The sequence below is a fragment of the Lolium rigidum genome, chromosome 5, assembly GCF_022539505.1.
Source record: "Lolium rigidum isolate FL_2022 chromosome 5, APGP_CSIRO_Lrig_0.1, whole genome shotgun sequence".
Classification (NCBI taxonomy): domain Eukaryota; kingdom Viridiplantae; phylum Streptophyta; class Magnoliopsida; order Poales; family Poaceae; genus Lolium; species Lolium rigidum.
In genome coordinates this window covers 25282160-25303523 of record NC_061512.1, presented here as the reverse complement: position 1 = coordinate 25303523, position 21364 = coordinate 25282160, and the positions used below count along the sequence as shown (strand labels likewise).

Here is a 21364-nt window from a genome sequence, read left to right as displayed (position 1 = left end):
CCCAATCGGCCCCAAATCGATAACGATAACATTAAAAGAAGGGGCGCATTACCGATTTGAAGCACCGTCTCGTCCCTCCATCCGATTCAGCCCGCGCTCCTCTCGATCCGCCCATATACGCAGATTCTAAATCGGCAACAAAAAAGAAAATCAGGCCAAGATCCAGGGGTATGAGACTTGGGTTTTGCAATTACTCACCCGCAATAGCTCCGCCGCCGCCGAGATAGACGCTCCGCCGCCGCCGAGATGAAAAAGGGCCGCTGTCGGAGAAGAAGCCCGGGCGCCGCCGCTCGCCGCCGTTCCCGGCTCACCACGCGCGAGTCGAGCAGACCGTTGAGACATGCGGGACCCTCACTCGTGAACGGTTGACTCGCCGTACATGGACCAGGTGGACCCCACTTGTTATAACCCTCACTCGTCCTAACCTAATCGCATCCTAACTAAGTTTCTTAACCCGCGTCAGCTGCCTATCGCATGCGAGCTATTTGAAGCATAAAAAACGACGCATGGTAGCTATTTGAGCCAACAACATCGCACCGTGGAGAATTTCACTCAACTGTGTCGCATAGGAGCTATTGGCCCCAGCTAAAATACATGTTGAATACATTCTAAAGAGGACAGATGGATACATATTAAGAATAAGCATGCTAGCGAAATATAAAACATACTCCACTATCCATTCTTGATATAGTCGCATACCATCATCGTCACATTCAGGTGTTATTTATCGACAACTGCTTAACCGCAACCAGTTTCAGAAATGCAATGAAGAGAGTGTAAAATCACAGCGACATAACCAGTGAAGACAATTAACTGACCAGCAAGCAACTGGAAAATGAGACACTAAACCTCCAAATTAAATGGATCTCAGTATGCCACATACCAAGCACATCATTGTATTAGCCTCAGGAAAGACCAGTACTCCTAAATGTAAAAAGGCCAACAGTTCAACTCAGGATCTTTGAACAGAAGAGGTTAGTATGACCACAATAATCTTCGGTCAAAAGACATGTTCAGAAGTTTCATACGGAGTAGAATTCTATCGAGGACAGATGGACATACAGGCCAGAGTCCATTTTCTGCTTTGAAGGTACCGCATAACAGGCAGATTAAGAAGTAATTAGCATGCAAAGAAAACTTAGAACAAACTCTACTGACCATTATTTGTATGGTCACATCATTACTTCAAGCTGCCACTTATCGACTATCGAGCATCTTAACTGCAGCCAGATTCAATGATGCAACAAAGAAAGAGCGTCTTAACCAGGGAAGGCAGAAAAAATATGTACATGCACAAGTCACATACTAAACCTCCTGGTTAACCTGATCACTGTTTTTCATAACTAGTACTACATGGTACCAAGCTCATCACTCATTGTGTTCCCAAATAACAGGAGTGAGTGTGATTCAGAGAAAACCAAGGAACTCGGAAGGATAGAAACCAATCAATCAATCAAACCTTTACTCCGGAGAATAAAATTAACTTTCAGGTGCTGCTTATCGACAACTTCTTAACCAGAACCAGTTTCAAAGAAAAAATGAAATCACAATGACATAACCAGTGAAGACAATCATGTGATCAACAACCAACCCTAAATAAGATACTACACCTCCCAGTTAAAGGGAACACGCTTCTTCAGTATGCTACATACAGAGCATATCACTGTATTCATAGTGACAATCATAGCTTAATTATGAACATTCAACTCAATCAAGACCACTACTCCACACGTAAACAGAGCAACAGTTCATCTCGGGATCTTTGGAACATAATATGTTGCTATGAACCCCACGAATTCTTCAACACCATCTAGGTGTCCCACCAGACATGTTTTAATTTTTTGTTTCTTCTAAAATTCTAGGGAGGACAGATGGACGACAAACCGGCGAGAGGCAGATTAAGAAGCAATAAGCATGCATGCCAGTTTCAAAGATGCAACAAAAAAGACAATGCCTTAACCAGTGAAGGCATCTAGAAGATCAACAAGCAAGCATACTTGAGCATTAAACGGATCAATGTTCTCCAGCATTACTACATAGTAGTACCTATTAATTAGCACATCGCTGTCACTGCACTATACTCCCAAATCACAGCAGCGTGATTCAGAGGGCACTATCATAGGAAGTCAGGGATAGAAGCCAATGAATGAATGAACCAAACCTTAAGTAGCTCCAGAGGCCGAATCAGAACATATCTGATCCGCACCATTCGTATCCTGGGATTTCTCCGGTGTACCGGGATCCGATGCCGAGCAGGGGTTTCCGGAGGGCGAGTGCCTCCTCGGTGGCGAGCGAGAGGTCGTGCCCCATGCGACGGGGGCTGTACGCTAGTTCGACGATCCGCAGTGCATGGTACCTGAGCACGATCGCCTTGAGGAGCTCGAGCTCGGCCTTGCCGCCCCGGAAGTCGAAGAGCGTCAGGTAGTACAAGGACTGGTCGAGGCCGCCGCGGAGGGTCGGGAAGTGTGTGTGTTGGTCATGACGGGTGGCCATCCCTTCTTCCCGTGGCACGGCGTCCGTGCGCTGCGTACGTGCGTGCGCTCGATGGTCAGTGTCAGTCAGAGGCGTACATGGTCGAAACCAATTGAACCGATCTGTTCATCTCATGGCGGTTACATATATAACATTGCAGGTAAGCGCGCGCGCGCGCGTACCTCGATGATGAGACGGTGCAGGCAAGGGAAACGCCTGAGCATCTGCTGCAGCATGCGCGACACCATGTGCACCTCCATGCCGCGGAGCGCCGTGTAGTCCAGGGCTAGCCATAGTCTTCTGACAGACCGCATCTGCGGCTGCATCTCCTGCCTATCAACCTGCATATATATGCAGCCCAACATTGAACAATTTGAGCAATTTCCATGAGCGACAGTTGGTAGAATGTCATACCGCGATCTCGACGCCATCCATCTCGAGGGTGGCGGGGAGCTTGAAGCGCATGAGGCCTGTCAGTTCTGTCGCGCCGGTGATGCTGAGCGCGGCCGTGTAGCCGGGGAGCAGCTTCGGGGCGTCGTCCACGGTGAGGCTTTGCGAGACGGTGCGGAGCATCGAGAGGCGACAGAGGCGACAGAGGCTTTGAGAGTCCAGCGCGCAGCACTGGACCCAGAGCATCCGCAGCCGTGGCTGCACGCGGCGACGACACCCTCGACGACGCCGGGGCGGCACGCGCAGCCGTGGAGCCCGAGCTCGGAGATTTTGGTGAGCGCGTCGACGGTGAAGAAGGCGAGGTGAAGGTCCCTGACGGTTGTGCACTGCAGGAGGAGAGGCGGGACGCCGACGAGCACGGGATAAGGCTGGCCGGCGACGCCGCGGTTGAAGAGGACGACCTCGGACGCCCCGCCCCTCTGGAGCGCCGCGCACTGGTCGGGGCGCCACTCCGTGTACTCGACGCGGAAGGAATGGACGCCTCTGCGAGGCGGCGGAAGGACACCGTCGACGGCTTCATCTTCGACGTATGCATCTTCGTCTCCGGCGCCTTCGCCTTCGTCTTCGAAGCCGTCGAGGAACTCCTGGAGCACGGCTTCATGTTCGTCTCCGGCGCCTTCGCCTTGGAAGCCGTCGAGGAAGTCGCGAGCACGTTGGCGATGGCGTCGGGGACCTCGGAGCGGGGGATGGGGAGGCTCGCGAACTGCTTGTCGTGGAGGTAGAGCGGGTACATGCGCCATACCTCGCGCCAGCGCGGGGTGAAGAGGTAGCCGAGGCGGAGGAGGTCGGGCACGGGGAGTTGCTGGAAGAGCGCGCCGAGGGCGAACAAGGAGAGGCCCCGCCAGTCGGCGTGGCTGACGGCGGGGCGAGGGAGGCGGATGGCCGGGCGGTCGAGCGAGAGCGTGGCCGGGCGGTGCGGCCTGAGGATGTTCCGCACGACGTGGGAGAGGATCTCCTCCGGCGTCGGCGCCATCGTCGCCGGCGCGGCGGCGAGTGGGGTTTGGGGAATGGAAACGAAACGGGGATTCGTTTGGTGTGAGCTGGCGCTCTGAGGAAATGCTTTTGTAGCCAGCTGTCTGATGAGCCGTGGCCGCGCAGTCATGTGCCGCGCTTGGAGTCGGTTTGGTAGCTTGGGTTTGTTTTGGGTTTCACCGGCGCTGTGAGAACGCCGCTGGCAAACGGGCTATGGGTTATAGTTGGTGTGTCGTTTGGTTGCCTGCGTGGCATTTTCTGTACCGAAGAGGAAATCTAGTTCCCATTGTTCGGGTGCCTGCACATACGTCTTTCTTCTCCGGTTGTATAGCGCACGCCTTGTTTGGTTGACATGAACATACTGTGGTAACCTCTTTGCTTACAGTGGTGAGATTACCTCTAAATAACAACACATTCAATTACATTCAGTTCATTCAAAAGTTGTTGTAATACACAGTCGGCGTGGATGATGGCGGGGCGGATGACCGGGTGGTAGAGCGAGAGCGTGGCCTAAGGATGTTCTGGATGACCTCGGAGAGGATCTCCTCCGGCATCGGCGCCATCGTCATCGGCTCGGGCGCGGCGGCATGTGTGGAGTTTGGGGAATGGGGCTGGGCACAGGTTCGAGAAAAAAAAAACTCATTATTTGGAAGGGCAACTCGTTTTTCTATGAGGGTAGACTTGTGTTTACCAATGAAGTGGTCACTAGTTAACCACATTTATGTTGTTGGTCTTCGAAGTACCTAGGTGGGTATGTAAATATTTGATTGTTACAAAACCATATTTTTTCTAACAAAGTGATGAACATAAATGAAGTTATCGTTTAGCAAAGTGGAGTATTATTTGCAGAATGAACAACAAGGTAGCCAGGGGGGTCGACAATATTGAAATTAAAAACAAATGCTTGATCAACAAATTGTTGTTCAAGCTGTTAAATGAGGTTGGGGTGTGGCAGAAATTGCTTCGAAATACAGAATAACCATCTCCAACTAGTGTGACAATGAAACCTAATGAACTTGCATTGTGATACAATGATTGTGATTCATCGCTCAATATAGAGATCGGCGGAATGCCTCATTTTCAAAATAAAGGGGCTAACAAAAGGAATACTCCTACATAAATTTCATGATTCTGGGAAACAAATTTCTGTTTTTAGGTGACTGAATGAACAACCCATGACTACCCAAAATTCTACAGTGGTGCAACGAGTGGGTTCCGGTCTGGCTGGGCCCTGGACCTGTGTCGCAGCATGCATGTAACACAAATTCTACAGCATTCTCATACCTGTGGACAATCTGCGTACTCGAAACAACCAAAAGGTGTTTGCCAAGCTAGCAACTAGGAGATCGTCTCTCAACCGATCGAGTGAGTGAGAACTGGTACTGACGACGAACGAAGATTAGACTGCTAGAAACTACTGAAGAACCAGGGCATAAGGTCGCGTGGAGCTCGATAGGACAGGTTGGTGTAGCTGAGCTAGCGGATGATGCCGAGGAGGCGGTCGTGGTCGTGCTGCGCCAGCAGGTCCTGCTCCGGCGTGATTCCCACGATGCCGAGCAGGGTCTTGATCTCCTCCACGGTGCCGCCCCTGATCATGTCCGCCGTCGTCTGCGCGCACAGGTCCATCAACTCGTACTCCAACAGCTCCTCCGACGCCTGCGTGTACGTACAGATCAGTTCTCAGTTAGCCAGCAAAGCTCATTAGATGGTCAAGAAAACATAAGCACTGACGATTTAGCTGCTGAATACAGTCGATAAATCAGCACGCAAAATAAGTGCACCACAAGGCCTTGCCTTGCAGGCCCAGATGGTAACACCCTCATGTCGATGGATCGACCGACCGAATCCTAACTATATGCAAGAGCCACTCACTGTATGTGCAGTCGATTTACAGTTCCCTGGAACATAATTAGGCTGTTGTGGTGTTCTTCATTTCGTACTAGAGGTCAGGTTACTAAACTTTCACAGAGTTTACATCGATAGCTAAGCTGAAACCGGATGCAGATAGATGTGCTAGTACAGTAGTACTACTTCTACTCGAGCACTTGAACCTTTGGTTCGCAATGTGAATGACAGATTAACAAATTATGTACATAGACAGTGATGTACTTTAGTTATCCAGCCAGCTCATCAGACGATCAACAAAAGATTAGTACTCCACTAACGATTTTGCTGCTGAACATAATCGGTAAATCTGCGCAAGTCAAAATTTGCCTTGGACGCCCAGATGAGCACAACACTAGGTGGATCGATCGATTGATCGAATTCACCTATGCAAGAATCACTCACTGTATGTAGAGTCGATTTACAGTTCCCCATAACTTAGGCCATTGTATGTCAAGGTTAACTACTTAATGTTTCCGCAGTTTACATCGATAGATACTAGATAGAACTGAAATGGAATGCAGAAGCTAGTACCACTACTCCAGCACTACGCGAATGAATGAAAAAGATTAAAACTACTAATCTACATAGACAGTGATGTGAGAGCTGATCGATGACCACGAGATGTACATGGGCAGGTGTACGTGGCAGAGATGGAAATGCTAAAACGACAGTCTACACAACGCTCTTCGATCGATGCCTCAATTCCATTTCAGAAACAGAAGATCCGACTGACTGAACAAACCAACGAACCACAGTTTTTATCTGTAAAACGAAAAGCAAAATCGAGGAACGGAGCAACTCCTCTGTGGCAACACGTAGCGACCGATCTCACTCAACCATGGTGGCGCGCGCGCGCGTGGCGTGGACACCCACGAAATCTTAATCTCCTCCTTGCGGTACCAAACAAACCGCTCGATCAACCTGAAGCATGGCTCGAGCCGAAGGGTACGGACTCGAGAACCAACGAACGCAGCAACAGCGGAAGGAAGGAACGAAGGGGTGGGGATTCGGGGAAATGGAACCAGGAAGAGGTCGTGGAGGGCGTCGGTGTCGGCTGCTGCCCGGGCGATGAAGCGGCGGTCCCAGTCGTCGATGTCGCGATCCACGGCTTCGCCGCTGCGGTGGGCGTTGTGCTTCTCGACGTACTCGACGACCATGTCGAAGACGCGGCTGGAGCGGATGGCGGGGGCCGGGACGGCGTACCCGCGCAGCACGGCCGCCGCGTCCCGGGCGTCGGCGGAGCCCTCCGTCCCGTCCGCGAACGTCAGCAGGAACAGCGCCTCCCTCTCCTGCGCCATCGCCCACAGGCCAATCGGTGAGCACAACGGCGTCATAGGCAGGATCCTACATCTCCGTTTGACTTGGGTGGGACTCAGTCAAAGACGGGTTTGAGTAGCATGCGCGGGGGTCGGAGCGAATTTCGGTCCTTGCTCTCTTCTCGCGCGGCAACAAGGTTGGTTAACCCGCACAAAAAAAAGAAAATAAGGCGATTTGGGAAGAACAAGGAGAGGAGGGCAGGAGGCGAGAGAATAAGACGATGCGACGGGAGATACGATATGAACTGTAATCAATGCGCTATGTTCGGTCTTATTTTCTTTAGTAAAATCTACGTGCATTGACTGCCTTATCTGCTAGCGATTAGGATGATTCAGTTGAAGTTTTTTTCCAAAGCTGACGAGCATGCAGGTATGTACCTGGATGACCTGAGTGTGGCAGGCGCATGAATGTTTTGAAAATTAACTGTAGTTACACCTAGAAGATGAGTTCTGGCCAAGTTCTGACAAAAGTTGGTTTAGTTGCTTCCAACTTAGAGTTCTCCATAAAAGTTAACGATATCTATTGGAAAATGCCACTTCAATTTTTTTTATTGGATTTTACTCTATATACCAATATTAGGATTGCCATGCCAAAAAAGGGCTTCCCGACCTTTTCCTGTGTGATTGCATGTGTCCCCTCTCACGCGGGTGCCATAACAAGAGTATGCCACCTTTCCGTAAAATGTGGTGATTTCATGTGACTTTTGTCTTTGCTGGTTTTAACTCATAGGAACATGAACAAATCAAAAATAGGCCAAGTTCTTAAAAAAGTTGGTTCCAAGTGGAAGTTTTCCATCGTAAGTTCAGAATCTTCGTACGAGATAGTTCAATTTGTGATGGAGGAGCACTTCAGTGTTGTATATCAGATCTTCCTCTTTATCACAAATCGTGTGTGTCAATATTAGGACCCTGTTCCAAAGACCTAACATTTGAATTCTTTTCGGCGGCTTTTGGTGTGGATTATGCCTCAGAGCGGGCACCTTATTTCAATCGGTATCGCCATCACAAAAGCACCACCATGAGACATGTCATGTTGCCATAATTATGAAAAAAGGGCCGCATTTTTTTTATGGTGGCTTTACTAGTGACCATCAGTTGGTTCCATATGTACACTGGGAAGAAGAAATAATAATATATATGCTCTTCAGGGTCCATATTAGCTTAGTTAGAACTTGTAGCCTTTTTATACAACAAATGCCACCGTCGGCTCCTGCTACTGTTCTGCTTGGCAGCACCGAGCAGATGATGGGCCAAACGGAATGGAGCGTGTCTCCATTGACAACTACATTATGGAGTTGCTAACACCACCCACATCTTAGTCATCGTCAACTCGATGCATGGAGTATGCGACACCTGCCGCACAAGGCCGCGTGCTCATCTTTGCGGTGGCGGGGCAAGGTTTCAAGGATGGTGTGGCAGGGTGGCAGCTTTCATTGAGCTAGCCCCTGTAGCTAGGTGGGAGATGGATATTTTTATGTTGCGTTATTTGCCGCTAGCTACTATTTGGTTATTTAGCTAGGCAACTAGCATGTACGACATGACACAGATGGACTTTTCATGCTGGTGCATGTGAGTGGAATTTATGAAACAACTTATCTTCACGATGAAAGGGTAGTACAAAAATGAACATCTGGGAAATTTATGAAACAAATTATCTTCATAAAAAAGGGTAGTATGTGAATGAACGTCAATTATATTCTTACATATACCAAACATCAAGGGCGGGAAAACCGGCCGGCATGCAAATTTGGGCGGAAAAGAGCTCCGGAACCTGCCGGCGGGCGCACGAGAGAGCTTGGTTGATCTCCTAACAGCCCGGAACCCGAGGAGGCCGCGAGATGGCGGGCACGAGCTAGGAGCACCGTGGCGACTCGGGAAAGGCGACGCGTGGGAGGCCGCCGGTTTCCATACGGATGCCAACGTCGCGCGTAGCATGTGATGATAGGTAATGCCAGGAACGATGGGACGAGAGGGCGCGTGGAAGTAGGTGATGTAGCGCACTCGTCGGGATGTAAATAGGCTCGAAATTCCCGAGATAAAAATCCGGCCAGTTTTTGGTGTGGGCGAGCTTGCGGGCCAGTTTCGGAGGCCGAGGAGGACTCTTTTGGGCATGCTGGGATTTTCGATGGATCCCGGGGTCCGACTTCACCGTAGTGCAACTAAAATCCCTCGAAGTGTTAAATCGCAGAGTCCCAGAAAATCGGGGTCCGACTTCAACGTAGTGCTAAATGGTTTAGCTGCCGCTATAGCTTCTATGGCCTCTGGACGAGGTATCCGCTAAATCAAATAGCCCGCTATTCTTTTTTCCTTGTGTGTATATGAATGAACATCAATGATATACTTACATTTTAGATGACATAATCTGTTTTGTTTAGATTTGTAAGAAAACATTAGTTTCATTTATCAAACAGCTTATCTGAAGGCTTGAGCTATATATACCCGTATTATAGAATTGTAACAAAACTTCAGTTCCATTTTCCAGTAGTCTTGAGCTAATCAAGATATTTAAGGACATGCCAATGATTTTCGTTAGTTCCTGGAATGTGCTTTTGAAGTTAGTAGGAGAACTGCTAGCTCATCTACACAGCTTATCCATTAAAAGAGTCACCGGCGTACCAATTTGGCTAGTTAATTCTGTGGGTGTATATCCACGGTACTGGTGCATGCAAGCACGCCACTAGGACAAGACATTGTGCAACTGTATAAGCTTAGTTAGCAATCACCTGTAAAAGGTTAGTTAGCAATCAACCGTAATACTCGCATGGTCAAAGTAAATAAATGAAGATGGTAGATTCATCGATAGTCGTCTTGTAGCTATGCCAGGATTAGAAGGTACCGCTTGGTAGCTTTGATCAATTGCATTGCACATATATATCCATCAATGTCGTCGAAGGGTATTGCTTGTGTCCGTCTTGGTGGTGTATATAGGAAATATTGAAACCCTAGAATTGTATGTTTTGTATGTTGTATCATATATAGAGGTCCAAAAGGGAGGTAGACTTGGAGCACAAAATGGTACTAAATCCTAGTCTACCTCTATTCTAATATACACGTATAATCTAACATCACACCTTAGTCGTAGCGGGAGTGAATCGGACGCTTGCGGCTGGATTTGAAGTCTTGTGCTTCCATCCTCTTCTCCTCTTTGTCATTATCGGCGTCCCCTTCTGGTACCTCCTCTTCCCTCCCGCAGTCATAGTGGAAGTGTGTGTCACTCTGGAAAGCATGTATTTAGACCTCGCACATATGGTGGCTTTCTTCTCTTCATTAATTTCACAGTGGCCATTAGAATTGACACGTAGTGAAGAAGACGATCAAACCATTTCATACAAACATGCATATATAGCCCACTTGTGTGCGTAGCAACGACACCAACAACTCGTTTCCAGCATCAGGTACAAAAACAGACGGAAATGGGCTTGAAAACTCAAAAGCACGACATCGTCGGCAAGTCATTCATAGGTTGGGGCTCGCACAAGCATGCCGCAGATGAAAATGGCAGGTTCTTCCCGCCATCGTTCCCCTCCGCCCATTCGCAACGCCAGCGGCAACCGCGACGTGCAGCGGCGCCGTACTCGCCACACTGCCGACCTCCCGCTGCCACCGCATAGCCACTAGCACGGCGTGCGGCAGCGCGAGAGAGAGGGGCATGGGTCTTCGAGATCACCGATCGGAACACCGGCCGCTGTATCTGGCTGAGGACGTTCCAGTCGATGGCGTGGAGGCACCACATTGAGAATGTCCGCCTCCACCGCGGCGACTGAGGGGAGCTAAACTTCCCCCTCGGTACCGACGAGCCCATTCAGGGGCTCGTCGCGCCTCCCGCCGGCGGCCGCGTGGCACAACTCGCATGGGAGGACCGCGAGGCTTGGGAACGCCACGCGGCACGAGAGAAACCCTAATTCATTGACCCTGCATTCTACAACATTGACTACATCTTAGCAGCGGTGTCACGGTGGAATTATGCCTTCATGTGAACTTGGTTAGGTCATAGGTGCATGTGGTGGCAAGGATTGATCCATATTATCTCAAGATTCCCTCGTGTTCACCCCGTCAGGGACTTCCCCACTATACATCCAGGAACTACCTAAGTACCGTCAGCGCATGTGCGTGAAGCTGCACAACCACACGGGTCCAATATTGGATCCAACAACATCCCACCACACTTGTGTACACACCATGTGGACACACACAAGTTTTGGGGCATTCCCACCCTCCGAGGTGCGGCATCCGGAGAAACCCTAATCCGTTGACCGCGCGGTCTACAACATTGACTACATTCCAACGGCGGTGCCACGGTGGCATTATGCCTTCATTTGATCTTGTATAGGTCACAGGGACATGTGGTGGCAATGATTGATCCATATTATCTCAAGATTCCCTCATGTTCAACCCATTCGGGAGTCCCCTCCTATACTTCCTGAAACTGCCTAAGTGCCGTCAGCGCATGTGCGTGAAGCCGCAAACCACATGGGTCCAATATTGGATCCAACAACATCCCACCACACTTGTGTACACACCATTTGTACACACATAAGTTTTGGGGGCATTCCCACCCTCCGAGTTGCGGCATAGAGAGAAACCCTAATCCGTTGACCGCGCGGTCTAAAACATTGACTGCATCCCAACGGCGGTGCCACAGTGGAATTATGCCTGCATTTGAGCTTGGTTAGGTCATAGGGACATGTGGTGGAAATAATTGATTCATATTCTCTCAAGATTCCCTCGTGTTCACCCCATCAGGGAGTTCCCCCTATACGTCCTAGAACTGCCTAAGTGCCGTCAGCGCATGTGCGTAAAGCCGCACAACCCCAGGGGTCCAATATTAGATCCAACAACATCGTCCCACCACAATTTTTTACACACCATCTCGACACACACAAGTTTTGGGGCCATTCCCACCCCCCGAGGTGCGGCATCCAGAGAAAGCCTAATATGTTGACCGCACGGTCTACAACATTGAGTACATCCCGGCGGCGGTGCCCCGGTGGCATTATGCCTTCATTTTAGCTTGGTTAGGTCATAGACATGTGGTGGCTAGGATGGATCCATATTATGTCAAGATTCCCTCCTGTTCACCCCATGAGGGAGTTCTCCCTATACGTCCTGGAACTGACTAAGTGATGTCAGTGCATGTGCGTGAAGCCGCACAACCACATGGGTCTAATATTGGATCCTACAACATCCCACTACAGTTGTGTACACACCATGTGGACACACGCAAGTTATGGTGGCATTCCCACCCTTCGAGGTGCGACATACAAAGAAACCCTAATCGGCTGACCGCATAGAGGAATAAAGCATCTCATAAAAAAAAACATAGAAAGACAAGTTAGAAATTAAATAAATCTCAATTATGAAGGAGATATAAAAACCAGAGAAAGAAATATGTACTATATTTTTGTTGGATGCAAATGAAAATACTTGAGTTCAACTAAATAATTATACAAATTTCTTTAAGGAATGTGATTTAAATTAACTTAGAAATATAAAGTATGGAATTTATATATATAAGACAATAATGAAACAACTAACATAAAAATATTTCATATCATTTAATAAGAATAATAAAAAGATTAGTCCGCATTCTCACAAATCTTTAGATGAATATTTAACACTCTAGATGATTACATGCACTTTACTTTTTTGTTTACTAGTGCATTTAGTAAAATGTCGATAAAAAATAATGCCATGAGTTTATAGTACTTGTAGATGATATTTTTTTTACACTGTAATGTAGCTTTTAAGCCATATTACCTAGCGAAAACTAAAGAGGAAAATATATGTAATTTGTGTGGCGTCGTGTTTGTATCGGGTTGTCTTCGTTGGCGTTGTTCGGCCGTCTTGGCCTCTTCTTCTATGAAATTTGATGCACCTTCCAGGGTGTATCCTTGAAAATACAACACGGAAAATAACTGAGCCGGGCGGAGCGCGCGACATCGTTTCTAGCCTAAATAAATAAAGTTTTTGGAATGGTTGGGTAGTACTCATATAAGTTGTGGTTCTGAAAACGCCATGCATTGTATCATTTATTATGTGGTAGACTCATCTTGCCTTGAGATGTGTGATATTATGGTAACATAGCTAGTTACCACCTCACTCTCTTTCTTCAGTTATTAGCATGTCATTTCATCAAAATGTCTTAAGATGTGTGATATTACTAGCTATGTTACTCCCACTGTAAGTAGTCTAAAAATCGCGATGAATCATCCGCAATTTTAGTCGTTGCCGGGAGACAAAGCAATAGCCAATGGCCTGCCATAATCACCCTTCGCACGGATAATAAAGTCCTGCCAACGAAAATCAGATTCTTAATTTTCGGAATGGTAATTAATTGGTGTACAGCTCCACAATTTTCGGAATTGTTGGGAGAAAACGAAAATTCTGGACAGTATAATTTCTTCACAATTCTGGAGTACCAACCAAACAGGAAAACGAAAATCACGCCGTATATCTCTACATCCTCAGTACGTAGTATATCTCTCGCCAACCATTCCTTATGCTAATTATCCGCCTGCGCGAGGAATCATCCATAATTTTAGGTGCTAATAATTATCATTGCTGGGAGACAATTTTAGGTGCTAATAATTATCAGTATAAATCCTTGTGGTTCGATCCACAATTTTGGCCGTCAATTGTGGTTCGATCCATAATTATCAGTATAAATCTCGCCAACCACGGCCTGCCCCTCTGCTCTGCTCCCCAACCACCGCCCAGTCGCTGCCCTCCGGCACCGCCACCTCCACTCCCCCCACCACCGGCTCCTCCTCCCCACCTCTCGTCGGCGCGCCCGGATCAAACCGACGGTGGTCGCCGTCTCCCTTCTCCCCTGCACCAGCTCAACCGGCAACCGGCGGATTCCCCCACCGCCCCTCCTGCCAAGCGCGGCCACATCTTCGCAGACGAAACAGGACGCGCCGCGCAGCAGCCATCGATCACGCCGGTCTGCATGCGTCGTGCGGCGCGGTGCTGCACGCTCGCAGCCGCGGTGGCGCCGGCGACCAGGGGGTCGAGCTGCTCGTCCCAGAGACGCCGCCGTCCAGGGGATTGTCGTCATCGGCCTCAAAGGTAGCAGCTTTCTAGACTCCTTCTCCATCCTTGCTTCGGTAGAGGAGCTAATTCGACTGCTAGGAGCAGTTTTTGTACTAGCACATGATCTGATTGGAGTTTCTTTGTGCGCCCAGGGTTTTCGCCGTGGCAGGCAAGGGTAGCATGGAGAGCGCCTCCAGAACGAGTAGAAGCAGGTGATCCGCGAGGCGAGCTGCCAATTTCCTTAATTTTGGTTTGTTCCGGTGTGGTTCCATTCGGTTGATGTATGGATATTTTGTGTTTTGGGTTGCAGGAGCTGAGGGTGCTGGTCCTGGCTCGCCCGCTTGCCCAGCTACAAGTTGGAGTGGTGCAGGTAGTTTCCACGCATTGCACCTGCTGCATATTTTTGCATTTACTGTTGTTTGGTTCAATGCAAATATTATGTGTTTTGAGAGTGATTATTGGGATTGGTAATTTGGTATCGTGCTGGTTCGTTCATGTATATGGTATGCACATTGATATGAAGTTTTAGCATACAGCCGTTCATGTCATCTCATGCTTCCCTTTGCCCTTTTTTAGCATAGACATATAATTTTTGAACTGCTTAGCTAACCTGCTTAATCCATCTGTATGGATTTGTTGCTAATAATTTGATCCCTTGATTGAGGAATTAGATTAAAATATTTTACATCTATCATTTATTTAAAGTGGAATAACTAATAAGCATACAAAACAAGTGTTACACCTGTCTCCGATAATGCATATTTAGTTGATGCACATTTATGTGTTCTAAGATGGTATCACTTATGTTTTGGTTATATTTGATTTATTCTTAGAAATGATATGGAATTGTGTACGAAGAGATGCGATTTCTGATAGTTCTATTGGTGACACAATGTGTGACTTTGATCTTTATGTTCTGACTCTCATATTTGTTGCGGTTCTAGTTTTGGTTGGGGAGAATAGCTTGGCTTTGTTCTGGTTCTGATGATGGCGTAGGTACTGCTTGATTGCACCTGTATATTTAGGATTAGGTGTCCCTTAGTTTGATTGAAAATATTCTGTGTGTTACACCAGTTTAGGTTAGTTATAAGCATTCCAGTTTATGTTACACCAGAATTGACTCAACTTTTTTCAGGTTACTGTTCTTCTACTTGTGGTGATGTTGCTGTCCACCGGAGCTCCTGATGGCGCTTCCATTCTCTGTTAGGATGAGCTGCCCCTGTTTTCTCCGACTCGGACTGTGGCCACCGTTGGAAGGTCTCTCTCAGTTACAATCTTTTTTCTTTGGACTGTGCCAAGTATGCTTGCGTGGAAAAATGAGGTTCCACTTTTGTTTACTACAAATGCTGGGACGTAAAGGTGTTTCATCTCGAAGATGTATCCAAGTGCGTTCTGGTTGCATCATAATTATTCGACATGCCACTGGAAAAAAATTGTTTTGATATGATAGTAAATTAGCCTTTGCACGTATAGTAGAGTCCGATATGCCACTCTACTTGGCTTTTCATTCATGAACCGTTCTAGATTTTCTGCAGTTACTTGCTTCTCTTCTAATTACTCTCTTTGTTTGACATCACAGATGAATATGGAGCATGCCTTATAGCTGAATAATTGGCTCCACGTTCAAGAGATCAAATCAGACAGCGATGGAGACAAGAACGATTTGTAGTAAGGTGTGTCCCGCTGCTTTCTCTGATTAATTTGTGATATTTTGTTTGCCGCACAAACAAAATTGCTGCTACACAGAAAGGTTCCAGCAATCGTTGGACCTGACAATTGCTTATTTAGCTTGCTTGGTTGGAGTGCTTTGTTTCGGTAACCTCAAGTTCATTGATTTCTTCTGGAAGAATGGGTGTATGGTTAATTAACGGTTGTTGATGATCTTCTTATAGAAGGAAAATTAATTAACATCTGCTAGTGTTTGTGAAGTGCAGATGTGTAGTTGTTATGCTTGGCAAGATGATATTTATGCAGTGTATATATATGAGCTCTCGAGCAGCTCCTTATCTATACCTGTTACTGTATTTAATTCCTTACTATTTTAATTGATTGTTCGATCAACTTCTTGGTCAAGTTCACATGAGTACTTGACATGCTACTGATTTTACATGATTTCCTGTATTTCTTTATCCTATTGTTGATTTCTGAATATGGAGCGTGCCTTATACCTGAATAATTAACAGCAGGTTCAGGAGGACTTCCTCCTCTCGGATGCTGGGGACAACAACGAGTACAACAGATAGGTGCATCTCGCTGCCTTTCAATAATAATTTTGTGCTGTTTTGGCTGCCCATGGACTGCAATTGTTACTGATTGCAATTTAGCTTTTTTTTACTTCATTCCGGTTTATGATTCTCTGTGATGATAAAATGCTGCATTTTCGTTTTTGTGTAGGGTGAGAACCCCAGCTATCTTAGTATGGTGGAATAGACCAAAGCGGCAGCGATGGCAATGATCCACAGCTCCAGCTCCAGTTTCAGGAGAGCAACTTTCTCCACTTGGACTACGCCGGAGACAAGAACGACTCGTAGTAAGGTGCATGTTGTTGCCTTCTCTGATCAATTTGTGATATTTTCGCTGCCGTGCAGTTGTCGCTGCAGAGAAAGGTTCGAGCTAGTTTGGACCTGACCATTGCTAATTATTTTGCTGGATTGGAGTGTTTTGTTGCGGTGACCTGAAGTTTACAACTGTCCTGTGACACTGTCTTATAAAGCGGGCTCTATGACTATGCTGATGGTCTGATTTTAAATAGCTGAGACATGAGATGGTCGTATTTAAGCTTAGCTGGCATATATTGCAATTATAGGGCATATAAGTATTGAAGTACATTCTGATTGCTTTATTTTCTTTCTCATGCATGTTGCTGCGCTGCTGCACCTCTGTCATATTTCAACTATCTTATAAATCATACGAGTATAAAGTACATTCTATATTGCAATTATAGACCAAACCGAATGGATGAGCATCTCTCGTGTGATTTTTTTGGTGCTGCTTATGAATCAACACAACTGACAACTTTTTTTCTTTCAGGTTCAGATCATACCGGGGTTGAATAGCACCAAGCCGGGCGTACCAGGAGGCGGTGTTGGAGGGTGGAGCAGGACTCCACTTGTGCATTTATGTCTCTGATTTTGCTGCATGCATAGGTCTGCTCTTATGATTCTTCTCCCTTTCTTTTTAAATGTATAGTCTGATGTATGCATAGTCTCTGGAAGTATATAAAAGATTGCTCAAACTTGTGTACTTCTTGCCTACTTTTTTCATGGAGAACGGCATCTTAATCCAGGGCTTGCAATATTTCCAAATGAGTAGATGTCTCTTGGAATTAGGCAAATGAGGTTTTGTTCAATGGATATTTGTTTCTCCCTCTTCAGCGTGCATCTGGTTAACTTTGAAGGAATATGTGGAGAACTTTTTCCAGGACCTTGGTAGTAATTCAGGATTAGTAATGTTGTACATAATATTTCAGGAGTATGAATGTCCTTGTTTCGTGGATAAATCTGTACTCAAACATGGTTTTAGTTTGTCCCCAATCAAATCGGTGAAAGCAAGACATCTCAGTGGCACGAGTATTTCTAGACACTTTGATTCAATTAGCACTAGTAGTAGTATTCAGTTCTAACCATCCTCTTCATTTGGTCATCACATAATTTCTTGCTTCCACTTGTCCTTACCATGGGGTTTAAGGCGTTGCTTAAGCGTCAGAGCGCCCAGAGCCGACAAGACGTCAAGCGCTCCTTAGGGTGTCTAAGGCGTCCAGATTTTACCTTTCTGGCATCCAAGTTGTTGCTCTGGCCAATTTTGGACGCCATGGACATGTCAAAACGGGAAACTGAGCAGGCGAATGGGAACACATAAATTGGGCACAATGGGAGTGATATTGGGGGCCAGAGAGTGGAGAAAGAGAGGGGGTAGTGGAACATGCCGAAATTGGGCGCCAGAGAGAGGGAACAGCGCACTAGGTTGAGTATTTGGTTTAGGTGTTCTCAAGTTCATTGATCTCTTTTGGTGAATCGATTGGAATGTTTCTGCTTAGGTGTATGTGCTACATAAGCGAAATTTGTCTATCTAGTAAAAGTGGATGGGATATACTGATAAAAGTGTAGTAATTTTGTAGATAAGTCTATCTACACTCTTTTTTAGTTTATCCCGATTCAAATGGGTTCAACCGCAAGCCAAGGGAGTAGCACGAGTGTTTTTAGATACATCAACACTTTGAGTTTTCTCTTCTAATTATTCTCTTCATTTGTGATTACAGATTTTCTTGCTGCCACTTTTCCTGAATATGGATGGCGCCTGGGCTGGCTACTGTTGCTTAGGCTCTCATACGATGGACTTAGAATGCTAACCGTCGCCACATGCCGGTGAGTCCCACATCCTCCTGGACCTGCCCGGTTCCTTTTGCTAATTAAAGGCTGCGCCTTCTTCATTTTCTATGCGGTGAAATATAAAACCCTAGCTTAACTTGTCTGCTCTATGTAGAAGATTCAGGATTGGGGTGCAGTGGTGATGGTAGAGCCACTACCAGCAGCAGCAGTGATGGTGCTGTGTATGAAGGTCCAGAGTGGCGCCTTGGTATAGGATGACGACTTCCTCCTCCACTAAGATGCATGCAACCGCCACCTGGGACAGGAACGAACCACTAGGTGCCTCCTGCTGCCTACCGTTTACTGACTGATTGTTCCTTCGTTGTCCGTTGTGCACCACAATCGTTTGGTTGTGAAGTTACCTTGTTGTTTGCAGGCTGTGTTGAGTGTGTGGTTTTGGTATACTTAAGTTCATACATTTCTTTTGGTACATAAATGGGATTGTTCCTGCTTAAGTGTATGTGTAAAATTGACACTAGCAGTTTATTTATCTTGTGAACAAGAACCTGGATTCTAATTCTGGAGCAAAACATGCTGTACATGATAATCCTAGATTCCGTGGTTGGCAGCAGCTACATTTGTGTCTTCTTCTTGTGAGTAAATTTACCCTGCATACTTGTTTTCAAAGGCAGTAGCACTTGTATTTCTAGATACATTAACACTTTGGGTATTCTGCTCTAATTATTCTCTTCATCATCCGTGACAACATAATTTCTTGCTTCCTCTTGTCCTTAATTTGGAGCATGCCTTGGAGCTTAAAGTATGTAGTAGTCGGTTCGGGTTGACTTCCTCCACTCAGACGCCATTGGGGACAATAAACTATGCGAGGTACCTCCTTGCTCCCGCTGCCTTCTCTAAAAAAATCATGGTAGTTGTTCGGTTGATGCTCTTGGAAATATGCTAAGTTCCCTGAAACTGAGTCCTAATAACTTGATGGTGATATGACATGCATATTGACTAGACGCACTGACATCTGTTGATTGGATCATGCTTCGTTACCTCTCATTATGTTGCCTAGAAGTTTTCTTATGCAATGTGGATGGTACTGATGTCAATGAAAGTTAAGCAATCTCGATATTTTTTTGACTGAAAAGTTCTTTGTTTGACAGCCTGTACTGTTTGGTTTATTTAAGTAGTTGACATTAATTGTTTGTCTTAAATTTATTTGCATTTCTTGTCCTTTTATACAATGGTGTTTACTGGCTAGCATTTTGGTTGCACTAATTTCTTTATGCAGAATTAACCCTGATGCGTATGTATAAATCTAGCCCTATGTAGCTTTATAAACTGGTACTATTGGTTTCTCTTTCTCTCTTGATGCGTCCCTATGTTTGTTTGGCTTCTATTTTCGTATGCTAAGTATCTCTTTTATCCGGGCTGGGCCTATGGGCGTGCGACCCGCATTATGGGCTTGATGATTGAAATGAAATGGCCTTACTGCCATGTGGCCGTGGCTTCTGAAATTCGATTTTTGTGGCATCTTGGCATAACATGGTTTAGTTGGATTCCAACATGAAAACTAAACCTCAATATATTTGAAGCGTTGCCTTTATGTAATTTGGAGCGCAGTTTTACTTTAGAGGGGTCAATAGTTGTTTACTTTGTGCTGGCTAGATCTTATTGCATTGCCTTGTATTGGGTATGAATGATCTTGATAAAATAGGAGCGCTTTTACTTGTCAACACTCTGAACCTTGACCGAATTTCTTGTCTTTGTTTGTTATTATGGATTTTAGGTGAAGAAGAAAAGAGCAAGTACTTCATCCATGCAGTTCTGTACTAGTAGAAATTAAGGCCTAAGATAATTTACCCTCTAGGCATCAAGACGTAGGCTGAAAGGAGAGGACGTTGGAGCTGGGCCAAGGCAGCAGAGCCGTTGGTTTGAGGCTGAAGTTGGTTGAGGGCCACCTGGAGAAGCGGTGCAAGTCAGCCATCGTGCTGGTGCTCAAATACGAGAGCACAAACAAGGTACTGGGTTTATAGTTATGCTCATTTGGTCATGTGGTATGCATTCCAGCTATTGAGGTGGTCACTTTGTGGTGATTTAGAAGATTCGTGTGTTCTTGTTAATTGTTATACCATTCATGGTTTTCTTTTTGATTCCTACAAGTATTCGTCCTTACTCTGTCATGTTCTATAAACTGGCCATCGAACCATGATGCCAATCATCTTGTTTTCTCTAAGTTCACATTAACCGGCCATCTAACCATGCTTCTGGTGATGCATGTGGTGTAGGATCTGTAATTGCCACTATTTTGCGTTTGTTTGTCTCTCCCGGTTTCTGCCACATGATAATATGTTCATTTGTTCTTTCAGTGCGTTTTCGATGCCCACATGGCGGTGGTGAAGCAGTTCACGTGGGAGGGAGTGTAGGGAAAGTAGGAGTTCCTGGTGGAGGTGTAGATGCTGACGGTGCTCACCCACCGGGACCTTGTCAGCCTGGTCGGGAGAGGTTTGCTCGTTTGTGAGTACATGCAGTTCGACATCCAGGAGAGACATCTTTTCTGGTGAGTTATTCTCACAAGTCAGACTTGCTGTTTGGTCTAGTTCATATGTCTGCAATGCAGTCCTGTTATGAAGTTGATATGAATCTATCTCTGCTTTACCAGGTTAAACATCCATGTTGAAATGTTTTTGCTTTTACTGTACCTTATTATGCCAGTTATAGCCCTTCATACCAGTAATGTGTTTTTGTGGATAAAGAGCTCAGCTTTGTGAAAGTTTTTTCTCTCTTTTCTTTCATTATAAATAGATATTTGTGTAGAAAATGAAAGGGGAGAAGGACTGTGAGCTCAGTATGACATAGTAGAAAATGATGACATAATATGGAATGGATGGCGAAATTGACAACTTATCAATGACATGGATT

At 46.2% G+C, this 21364-nt stretch overlaps 1 protein-coding gene and 1 long non-coding RNA gene across 2 annotated transcripts; one reads left to right on the top strand and one right to left on the bottom strand.

The window, feature by feature from the left end:
* Positions 1-2076: 2076 nt before the first annotated feature.
* LOC124652188 lies at positions 2077-2718 on the bottom strand. Its single transcript, XM_047191206.1, has 2 exons — positions 2655-2718; positions 2077-2523 (listed from the first exon to the last, which is right to left on the bottom strand). Exons 1-2 carry the CDS (start codon positions 2706-2708, stop codon positions 2185-2187), a joined length of 393 nt encoding a protein of 130 aa, XP_047047162.1. The 5' UTR covers positions 2709-2718; the 3' UTR covers positions 2077-2184.
* An 11608-nt stretch (positions 2719-14326) lies between these two features.
* LOC124657994 lies at positions 14327-20998 on the top strand. The gene is made up of 7 exons (XR_006988965.1): positions 14327-14341; positions 14440-14499; positions 16313-16372; positions 16524-16664; positions 17160-17275; positions 18388-20463; positions 20812-20998. It is a non-coding gene; the product is annotated as an uncharacterized LOC124657994 (long non-coding RNA).
* Positions 20999-21364: the final 366 nt, after the last annotated feature.

Bases quoted from the DNA above. Each gene is read 5' to 3' on its own strand.
- LOC124652188 (XM_047191206.1), bottom strand. From the start codon at position 2,708: ATGCTGCAGCAGATGCTCAGGCGTTTCCCTTGCCTGCACCGTCTCATC. The intron at 2,524-2,654 runs GTACGCGCGCGC...GCACGTACGCAG, and splicing joins TGCACCGTCTCATCATCGAG to CGCACGGACGCCGTGCCACG.